At 39.7% G+C, this 11,787-nt stretch overlaps 1 protein-coding gene across 2 annotated transcripts in view; it reads right to left on the bottom strand.

Moving 5' to 3' along the window:
* The window catches only part of otud7b (OTU deubiquitinase 7B), a 47,502-nt gene that overhangs the window by 17,927 nt on the left and 17,788 nt on the right, over window positions 1-11,787 (bottom strand). For both annotated transcript variants that reach the window (XM_004568575.4, XM_076890243.1), the window contains exons 2-3: window positions 1,948-2,207; window positions 443-613 (exon numbers count right to left, since the gene is read on the bottom strand). In XM_004568575.4, coding sequence (XP_004568632.2) covers window positions 443-613; window positions 1,948-2,032 — 256 coding nt within the window. In that variant the 5' untranslated portion in view covers window positions 2,033-2,207. The remainder of the gene's footprint in view (window positions 1-442; window positions 614-1,947; window positions 2,208-11,787) is intronic.

The following is an 11,787-nucleotide window of genomic DNA, read 5'->3' as shown; positions in this document are numbered from 1 at the left end:
CACCGTGGTCATCACAGAAGCTGTGACATCAACCCAGCTCTGCAACCATTTTTACTCATATTGAAACTACTGCAGTCTACTCCTAAACCACTGTCGCTATTCAGGAAAAAAGAAAGAAAAAATAATATATCAGTGTTTAACCATGAAAAAGTAATACAGAAAGTTTAAACTTCTCATCTTTTCCAACCTTTGCAGTTACATCCCTGTGTCATCTGGGTTCCTAAACTGCACCAACTCACACGCTCGAGCCTCAAGCCTCCATTGCGAGCACCAGATTACAAAAATACTGTGAGGTTTAAACCCTCTGTAATTGTCACTTTATCAGCTGATATGTAGTCACTGCATGTTTGTTGTAGTCAAAACATTTAGATTAAGTTGGTGCACCTAATAAACTGCAAACTGAACTCATGTTTTGGACTAACTCACTTCCTGAGAACCTCACCTTGCACCACCTCATCTTGGCGATGGAGTATAGGCCGTCCTACCCGGGCCATCTCCTTTTCAGGGGCCAGATACGTTCGCTCTTCTGTGAACGAATACGACAGGTTCCCAGCATGCACCTGTCGCAGCTGCTCAAAGTCACTGAGGGCAGCAGTGAAATCCCAGTTCTTGCCTAGGAAGAGAGAGGAAGGGAGAGACAGAAACATCTGTCTGAGTTAACTGCTCCAACAGGACTACCTGAATCTTTTTGGCCAGCAAATGACTGATTCCTCATCAGTTTAAATATTTACCACAAGTCAATGCAACACGGGCTTTCTGTTGTACCCAAAGGCCGCTGACACATTCCTTTATTGGATAAACGCCTCAGCTCGCTGTCTTGCTGATGTTGCTGCAATGCATTACATTTTAACCCATATTCTTATCTGCAACTTGTGCTGCTGCTAGGCAACAGGAGCCCTGCTGACACTAGTAATACCTACGTTCTATTAGACTTTGATAGCATAATTAACAGTAAAAAGCCAAAAGCACTTACTGAGTCCACTGCCTGGAATATCATCTCCAGTTAACTTCCTATAACTACATCCCCACTTCTGCTTTTTTTTTTTTAAGTTCACTTGAAGCAGAAATGAAATTAATAGATTAAAAATAGAAGGGATCAAAGTGTAAAGACAAACAGATCTGATAAGTTTTCGCTTTACATCTGTATTTTCACATTGAAGGAAGCTACTAGAAGAAAGTGGTGCTTTCTAATGATGTGGAAAACACAGCTGGAACGCAACGCTGGTGATGCAACAAAGCTGTGCTGAGATAGAGAGCGTGAACTCAGGTGGAGGAAACAGAAATGGCATTTATAGGGCTTTTTTAGCCTTACAACTCCAGGAACCTTCGACCACAGTTAGCCGCATTCATACACGTCTTTATTCCATAATCATCACACACTTTGTTTATCTCACATCCTTGGCCAATTTAGAACCACCAATCAACTTAAAAAAAGGATTTATTTGAACTGTGGGAGGAAGCTGGAAAACCCACAGAGAAATCTGCACAGGGCCAGAAGAAACATGTAAACTCCACACAGGAAACTCCCAACACGTTAGAAGATTCAAACCAAGCACTAATCACCGCACTACTGTGAAAGAAAAGTGACAACAGCAGCTCTCATTAATTCAATCTCAATCTAATTATTTGCAGTCAAAAAGCTAATAAATATCACATCAAACCACAAGTGCGAGAAGCATAAATATAAAGCAAAGCAAGCTTTATGCCTGGGTCCAGCTATCACCAACTATTTTATACATCGTGAAATACATCATTAAAACACTGCTGCTTGTTTAGTCTTAATATTTAAGTTCAAGTCTTAATTTAAACAATAAACTATACTTTAAATTAAGGCTCAGTCTGAACTTACATCCATTAAGGAAGGGGAAAGGAAACGTCATGTTGCATTCATCACTTTAGCTTTACAATATTGTTAATAATGAAATTCTACTATCCTCAGTAACTCACCCTCTAGCAGGTCTCTGGCCAATCCCGGTTCAGCTCCAGTGGAACGGACAAAGTCGGACAGGACTGCGTCCATATCCACGGTCATGTGATCATGAATTCACAAGTTGGCGGGTTGCATCCAGGCATTAAAAAGAAAGAGAGAGAGAGAGAAAGAAAAAAACAAAACAAAAAAGACTGTACTCTGCTCTCCCCGACAGGGCAGCAAAGTGAATGGATAAGGTGGAGTCGGCCTCTACCTTCAGCTAGTCTGTCAGCCACACCTGAAAAAAAGGGGGGAAAGACGACAAAGTAAGATTAAGGCTGCAGGTAAAAACCCATCAGAGTTTAAACATCCACATTAATCAGCTTATAAGAAATGAAAAGAGTGCAAAAGGTGATATAATAACCTTATTCAACCCCTTTTTGAATATAAACCTGTTGTGGCCTGGATGTTTTTGAACTTGACACCTTTCACAGTCACTTGTCCCGCCCATGAAAACAGCAGAGACACAAAGAGCACAGGTTTCACTAACTGCTTGAACAGAAACTAACGGGAGTCAAATGACAAGTCGAGTAGCTCTGCGAGGTGTGATGTTTGTCATGTGGGAAACTTTACTGTGTGGTTTCAGCTGCTTTTATGAAGACTCTTTAATTAAAGCTGACAAGTTAAAAATTTAAAAGTCATGTCTCATGATCCCTGTAAAATCTGGAATCAAGACAAGTGCTTCAATCACACCTGCAAATATGACCTGCTGAAAGAGTAAATGAGTGTGCACCAAGTATAATTTACTACATGGTTTCCCACTAAACTACATTTATTTGAGGAAGTGTCTCCGCATCTCATCTAAAGAGAGAATGGAGTGTCACACAACTGATTGGTGTGCTTGGTGGAAATTTTACTTTGGTTTAACGTTGTTCAACATTTTCTGTTACGGCGCAACTGCAACATATCTACAATACACCAAGACTGCATTTTTGCTATTGAGCAATTTACTGGCCCTATAGATATTTACTAGCCCATCAAAAAAGATACCTTTATCTATAAAAATATAGTACTTTTTAGAATTTATATATTTTTTGTAATTTATATATCTATATATCCATCCTGCATGCTGCACTTATCTCTGCTAGAAAGCAGGGTTGTTGTATGTTTGCAATTAAGAAAGAAATCAATCAAATGTAAATTGTGTCAAACTAGACAAAGAGTTGATCTGCATGTAGAGCTTCTTATTCCAACTTTTTAATTTAGTTGTGCTGTTGTGTAAAACAAAAAATATGTGAAAGATTCATCTTATTCACATTTAAACCATCTTAACTGAAAGTTTCTTCAAAAGAATTTTATTCCCATTTAATGTAAAAAGAAGATTTGTTTTGATTGGTAGTAACTGTCAGCCCCTGGGTCAGCTGCTATTCATTTCCTGTAAAATGCAGAAAATATTGTTGTTGATGCAGACAGCATTTCAGCATCTTCACCTACATATAAAACTTCATACCACTCGTTTAGTCCAATGATTATGACTATGATTGCTCCACAATGACCAGTCAGCAAGCAGTCAAGAAAATAATGGGAAACCTTGTTCACAGAAATACCAACACCAACACCCTGTATGAATATTTCTGAAAACATTAACTGGAAAAGGTCATGGCTTTTACCAAGAAAATCCCTACTAACCAACAAACGAGAATGGCGACTTTCCAAATTATTCATAACTGTTGCTATGAAAGTGTTGTTCAACCAGAAATTAAAAAGATGGGAATGGACAACTTGTGCATGCATCTTTCCTGGAACTATGCTCTCAGTAAACATTTTTCCCCGATGCATTTAAGAACTAGATTACTGAACTGCTAGTTTCTGGTATTACTGAATAAAATTCCCAAGGCATTTTTTAAATTGCCTTCATGGTCATCAGGAGTCAGAAAGGAAGTTTCAAAACACCAGGATGGTGACAAAAACAGGCACCTTGAAGTCTCACCAGACTTCACTAACCAACTGGTAATTTGCCATCTTTTATACTATCTGTGGAACCAACAAGCTGAAGTCCAGTGCTGCCACATCTGTACTTTATATTTACTCTTGTACATCGAGTGTAGATTAAGCAAAGACTAAGATAAATTTAAGATAAAGCAAAGAAATAACTGTCTGGCAAAGCAAGAGGTAAAAGAAGTGAAGACGTGTCACATCCAAGTACAGCCTGAGGGAGTGGTTTGGTATGAGGAAACACGTCGTGCCTTTCGCTCATTTGAAATCAATTAGTCTTCAAATTTCAATGGCAGAGCCGAAGGACCCACAGTGAGCAAGCTTCAGTTTGGCACTAAAATCAATACAGAAACATCATCGGGACTGAAATAAAGACAGAGTAAGGATCGACGGGCCGTTGGCATAAAGGATATAGAGGGCAATCGATGCACAGCAGACAAAGACTATGAATCAAAGTAGCCCTGGTCTGACGGATGTAATTTGGGACCAAATCAAACCAAAGGGGCCTCTATTTTGTTTTGGTGCTGTAGCCAACGTGATCAATTAACCAAAAATATTCAGTTGGAGATACGAAATAAAGAGAAAAAAAATCTCTAATGCTTTCCCTTTCACCCTTAGTGAATGTTTGAGGGGTGCATACGTAAACCCGGTGCACCAAAAGCTCAGGTCTCAGGATGCTTCACTGTGGGGTTTTTTTGTGTGTTTGTTTTTTCTTGGGCTCTGTATGATATTGGTGAGAGTAGATACCCATGACATGGTCATCTAAGCCACACAACTTTGGATGTGAAGACATAAGCTCCATCCAGCTGCTGTCAAGACCTTGTTTCCAAAAGGGGGAGCTACAACAGTTAGTTTCAAACAAACAATTAACTGAAGGGCTGCACGAATGGCCACTATGAGGTAAAAAAGAATTAGTCCAACATTAAAAATACAGAGCTGGTAAGCACTTTACTATGTCTTCAGAGGGCTTCCATCCGTCTTTGCCAAACATTTGGCAAACAATTTCTCTTTTATATATTTTCTTATAATACAGTCATAATACACTCAATTATATTTCAGTATCATCTAGAATATGCGTAACAGAAGAAGAAAAATTACCACTAAGAGGAAGTGGGAATTATGCTGTTATCCACTGTAGTGTGGTGCAGAGTTTTTATTCACTTTACTTCCATTTTATTGATAAGCAGCATGAGGAGGAGGAATGAAGTAGTGATTTAGGTACAAACTACTAGCAGGGATCTGTCATGGCCTAGCCTTATTATCCACCCTTTTTTCTGATCAATGTGGTTCAAAAAGGAAATAAAATGTAACTATAGATAGTTTGTTTTTTAAATGTTACTCTATATGCCTGTAAATCACTAGTTTGATGAGCAAAATAATATATTATAGTGACTGCTGACTCCCAAAATAAAATACCTACAGTCATCTATTCCCATCAGTCTCATGGCTCATCCACCACCTAGTGTTCCTGCTTCATCTGACTCAGTGAACTCTTTTCCATTGTGCCTGATGAGTCACGAGTTTACTCTTCTTACACCTCTCCACCGTTCTCTCGCTTTCCCTGCCTCCCTCGGTTTCTTTATCATTATTAAAGGCACGCAGGCACACGGGGGAGAAACAGACTTTCTCAGGCAGCACTGTATTTCTAGAGCATTCTTTGCAAAGTCAGCGGCTCGACAGTCTCCTCTGCAGGGCCTCCCAATATTCTTGCAGTTTGTCAGTTAAGTGAGATCTTCTGATCCACATACACGCAGTGTAACGAAACAGGCGGAGATCTCATTTGAACTGATACAGAAACGTAGATTAGACTGTATTCTGACCAACAGCACATTCGTGGCCGACCAGAAGCCACGACCGACACTCTGGGAATCACTGCGACAGGTTTTGAGTCACTGTCTAACAAGCCTTTGTTATAAAACAAAACAAATTAGGGCAATTTTATTGCATTAGTAAAAAAAAATGATATAGCATAACTACTATAACTGCTACACTGACAGGGACATGCTGTAAATGAAGTGAGGCCCACTGCAAGAAAACTGAACTATTCAAATTATCATCGCAGCTTTCTGGCAAATTCTTTTTTTTCCCTGGTATAATAATGACAGAAATGAAAGCGTTTAAAAAGGAGAAAGCAGATTAAAACATACAAACAGGAAGCTACTAAGTTGTGACAATACCACAGCATAGTAGATGTACAGGCTGCACCTTAAGTTCTGATGGCTAAACAGTGATGGCTTTAGCAGCAGCATCAACACGTTTTACCAACTATGATGGCTTTAGCAGAGGACAGAGGTCGTCTAGTTACGATGTAAATCTGTGTTTTCTTATAATCCTGTGCCATTATGTGATGTATAGTCTCCCAGCACAGGCAAAAAGTACTCAGAGCCATTAAATATAAAAAAAAGTGGAAGGGTGATAAACAGAGGGCTGTGGACAGAATGTTCTCGCACACTAATAGAAACCTAGCTGCTGCTGATGTGTAAAACTAAAACCATCAAATGGCACCTCCTTCAAAAACACTTTTTTCCAGGATCAAGTTGGTAAAAATGACAGTCTGTGTCCTCCAAGTCTTCTCGCATTACACTATAATAAAAGTCACATATTTTATTTTTTATTCTGTGCTGGATAAGATCTGAGCGCATCAGGTCACTCATGAATCAACCGTTTCGATCACAGTTACTTCTTAACTGTAAAACTTTTTAATGGTGCTGTACAATAAAACTAAAGTGATAACACAGGATTAAATTATGGCGGAAATTAAAGTCATTAAGACCGCAATAAAAATGTTTATGACACTGAACACCCTGAAGGGAAAGAGGAAGTGTGGGAGGCCATAAGTTTATGGCATCCATCAAATGCTCATCAATTGTTGTGGTGTTGGCGCACACTGTGAAACTTCACCAGAGTTTGACACCCAAAGGTAATTACAAAGCCAGAGTTCACCTTTAAGGTCATAGCGGGCTTAAAACAACAAAACATGACGTCTAACAAATACCTTGTATTTCATGCCCTCAAAATCTATTATTACATTGTCAAAAATTTCCATTTGGCAGCCAGGGAAAAAACATTCTCAACAAGAGAGACCCTGCGTGGATTACTGAGCAGTACTATCGCTGCTGCCAACATGGGCCAGCCAGTGATTTGTATCAGGGATGGCTGAGCTTTTGTCTGGCAGGAGCGCTTACGTAACAGGAGCTGCTGACAACACGTGGGTGCTGAGCTGAGGGCAGGAGAACGGCCTGGATCACGGAGGGAGACGGAGAGGTCACCGCAGCCCACTGCGTCAGCCGTTGGTGGGCTGAGGGGGTCACTTTGTTGCTTGGATTGGGACTGCAAGTTTGCTTTGCTGTTCTTTACAGTATTTAAGGAGGACACATTTTTTATGGTTTTACACGAGGGCTGTGGAAAGTGAGCAAAAAACAAACAAACAAACTATCCACTTGTTATGGTGAAATTACAAGTTACAGGGCTCGCAAAATCGCTAGCCCGACGTCCCGGAGCTAGCGATATCTCCAGTCAGGCGACCAAAATCTATCTCAGCCCCACCCGTTGGGTTATCATATAGCCCGACGGGCGGGGCTGAGATAGATTTTGGTCACCTGACCAGAGATATCGCTAGCTCCGGGACGTCGGGCTAGCGATTTTGCGAGCCCTGAAGTAGTATGGTGTTACAATATTAAATTGGTAATAAATCAATGCTGGCTTCGTATGATTATGATAGCAAAATAATTGGGATAAAATCTTTGTTGTTTTTTTTTTTTGCGTGAATTTTGGCAAAACTCTGAGAACTGCAGCTCTAGCATCTATATCTTGTCATTTTGAATTATCATGTTTTGGTGCTTTTTATGGATTTAATTACATTTTGTATCCATCCACCTGATCTCTCTTCAATATTGTCTTTATCACAAAGAACGTTTAATCCAGAGGAAAACATTTGCCACTCGATCTGTCCTACTGGATACTCGCATTTTCCTTCAAAGTTCTGCGTTTCTGTCCTTCCCTAAAAGCTCGGTCTCACTCACTGTTTACTTCAGCTCCAAACAAGATGACTGAAAGGGGCCCTTGGTGTAAAAGATCTATATTTAAAACTCAAAATATTTCAGTAGAAGAATTTATCAGTAGGTCTTGCTTTCAAACTGTTTCTCATCTGGTATACTTTTGACTCCGTTACTCCTGCTGTGACTACCAGGTAGTTTTCCTGAGTGCTGCCTACGTCTTTAATTCATCACAGTCTGAAACCATAAACTTCTCTTGAGGAGGAGGAGGACCTGTGGTGGCCACTGTGTGGTGGGGCTACAAAATTCCCTACTGGATATTGACGGTGTTAATGCTTTTTTCATATATTGATTTGTTTTTCATTATAGATTAATATGGAAGGGCAATATGGCCAAAAATATTTATCACCATTATCACGCACCGGATTATAAGGGGCACTGTCGATTTTTCCGAAAATAAAAGGATTTTAAAAGCGACGTATTTTCAGAAAAAACACTGTAATAATGACGGCCCGCTTACATGCTCTACCTAAAATTGTGCTTTGGTGTGTATCTGACAGACGAAAGCCAAACCAGCTCCACATCACTGAAGTTGCAGCATTTTCACAAACCAATTCTGGTTCATCTGTTTCATTCAACTATTTCACCCTTCTCATTCTCCGTCGCCGCCATGCTTTTTCTGCCATGTGCGTATGAAAAAAAAGGCACTGCGCATGCGCGGTTCACCCATATTCTACCACAATATTTCATTTTCTTATCATTGCCTAAGGTTATAATGGTATTACCGTGAACGGTATGATATGGCCCAGCCCTATAGATTAACATTAAAATTAATCTTAAATGGCATGTTTTTTAGGTTCAATAACTGCATAATACTTTCAAAAAAGTTAACAAATAATATTAAGATTGCATATTAAGACTCAACACCATGCCCCTCCAGCTGTTCAGCTAATATCTGTCCACTTTTTGTTCCCCAGTTCCAGCAGGCTAAATTATTCCCTACTCTTTATTTCCTCAACCCAGAAACAATGGTTGCCACATTCTTCACTGGGACTAATTTACCATGAATGCAGGTTAAATTAAATCTAATTTCAAAATAAAAACAAAGCTGAGCTTTGCCACACCTAAAAACTGATTTCTGAAAAAAGCAAACAGATAAAAGCACTTTTTAAAATATATATGTAGCATAAAATCTCTCAGATCTGTGGCAGAGCTGGGATGGTGTGGAGTCCTATTATGGTAAGACAAACAAAAACGACTGAAACAAAAACATCGAGCTGCCCTCATTGCTGTAAATTTCCATCTCGCACTCTCCAAAAGCCTTCACTTCTTATTACTCGCTCAGCAACATTGTTTGCAAACCACGAGTTATGAACCACGTTTTCCTCTGGCCTGAAACTACAGAGCAGTCTGACTGTCTACACTAACAGACATGCAGAGAATTGATCATTTGTAGGAAAGAAATGCTGTATGAATACTGGTCAAATGATTTTTTTTTTTTTTAAAAGATATGTAAAAGGAAAAGCAGCATTACAACAAAACGAGGAGATTTCTACATATGACTGGCTAATCTGGTTCCAGATGTCTGAATCATCATTCACAAGATTTTTTTTTCTTAGCACACATATCTTTGCATTGATTATTCTCAAAGCTGGCTTTTGACTTCAGCTCAATGATGCAACTTGCAAAAGTCTGCAACTTTCCTAAGGCCATTCAAGACTGTTTAAGAAAATACCTTTAAGAAAGACACTTTAAGTGCAATAAATTAATATGTTAAATAATCGACATAACAATTCTGTCCAATTGTGACAGAATTCAGTAAAGCTATGCCTCATTCTCGTGCTTCTGTAATTCTACTCTACAACTGTGATCGCTCATCTAATTTGTTTGTCTGTAAAAAGCTAAATAAATAACAGCTGATGCATTTTTACAGTACAGATGCAAATACTAATGTTTTCCACTCCTGCCTGAATGGACACTGGCAAAGTAAAGCACTGAGATTAAGTTAAAGGCAAAAAATAAGTGAGTTGTTAGTTAAGTGAAGCCACTTCTTTAGGCAGAACAGGTTCTGTGTTTTGACTTTTGGTAATGCTGATATTTACATTTGCATCACAGGTTGTGCTTTTTCTTTCTCACTGAAACCCTGTGAAGGGGGAGATTCACCGCCTCATGTTTTTCCTCTGCAAGGTTTCTTTGATTGTGTGAAACTCAAGCTTTGCTCTACATTTAAGAGACAAAGAAGCTGTCACACAAAGAATGAGGATAGTATGCTTTACCTAAATAATGTTGAGACTTCACCAGATGAGGATGGCCGAGTTGTTCCCCTCTAATGGTCAGTATGTGATAAAACACAGTGTCTAGAAATGTGCCTGTTCTATTTTTGTTCAATCACATAAACCTTTCCTGTGATCTCAGCAAATGCACAACACACCCTCTCCGCCTGGCAAAACCACATGAGTAATGAGATAAAGGGCATAAGGTAAACAAACAGGGTGAGGCGATGTGGCTGGTGGGAGTCGAAGCAGGAGTGTCAAGTGTGACTAAGTGCTTCATCTCGACCACAGAGGGATGGTGGGATAGAAAGAAAAAACTTCCAGTCTTTGGACAGAGCAGTGAGCACTAGCAGCTAAAGCTAGACTGATGAACCGGCCAGATTACTGCAGTTCCATCTGCTTCGGTGTACACACCTGCCAATAAGTGACTACAGCAGAAGTGCAGAAATGACTAATTAGGTCTGATGCACCTCAGAAAAACACTCTTCGCAATACAAAAACAACACCATCGTTAACAGCACATGAACCAGTTCTCCGGCCGTTCATATGCAGACCACCAGAGCAGTCAGCAGCAGTCTGAAACACTGGCTGATTGGGACTAGATCCTCTATGGCAGCGGTCTCCAACCTTTTTTGCGCCACGGACCGGTTTATGCCCGACAATATTTTCACGGACCGGTCTTTAAGGTGTCGCGGATAAATACAACAAAATAAAACTAGTACCGGTACCGAAAAAAAGAAGATTTATTCATAACACACGTGAAAAGACCCAGGAAAACAGAGTTAATGATAAAAACGATAACAAAATAACGCTGAAAACCCTGAAAACCATACATTTCACACCTGAGCCTCAACTCTCGCGGCCCGGTACCAAACGACTCACGGACCGGTACCGGTCCGAGGCCCGGGGGTTGAGGACCGCTGCTCTATGGGAAAGCAGCTTAATGGAACAGAAGACAACATCATCAGCAACCTGACTAGACCAGGAATAGGTGTTTAGCAGACACCAAACTAAAAACACACAAACAACAAAAGAAAAACAAAACAAAACACATAACCACGTACTTCCCTGGTTGTTAATATACTTGCATGGTTCATCCAAGTGAAGTGTATCTGTGGATAACTCTGGTATCAATCTGGATTTTTATTTTTGGATTGAGTCCTGACTCAATATGTAAGCATGACTGGTCACACACTTAGAAAACTAGGAATTTTCCTTTTACATCTGGTTATTTGATCAACAAAAATATTCTTGTTTTTTAAATTACAATTAAAAGGCTAAAACCTTGATATATAAATGATATATCCAGGAAAAACCCTGTCAGTGATCTTTATTAGCTTAAATAACACAATACTACTCAGGCTATCCTGGCAGCTAACAAGGGGACTTTAGAGAGATACTTTAGGAAATACTTGTATAGCCATATGACTGATGTGCTCAAGTCTCAATCACTCTTTTGTTGTCTGACTTGTCAGTCACAGTAAGCTCTGAATTGTCTGCAAGGCGTAAGCATAGCATACTGTCCTTAAAAAACAGCCACATGCATATAAACAGAGCAGAGCAATGGCTTTCTTGCGATTTCTTCTCAGTGAGTCGAAGCCAGTTTTTAAGTGCT

The sequence above is a fragment of the Maylandia zebra genome, linkage group LG11, assembly GCF_041146795.1.
Source record: "Maylandia zebra isolate NMK-2024a linkage group LG11, Mzebra_GT3a, whole genome shotgun sequence".
In the NCBI taxonomy this organism is placed as follows: Eukaryota; Metazoa; Chordata; class Actinopteri; order Cichliformes; family Cichlidae; genus Maylandia; species Maylandia zebra.
The sequence above is the reverse complement of the archived record's forward strand: the minus strand, read 5'-3'. Positions and strand labels throughout refer to the sequence as shown.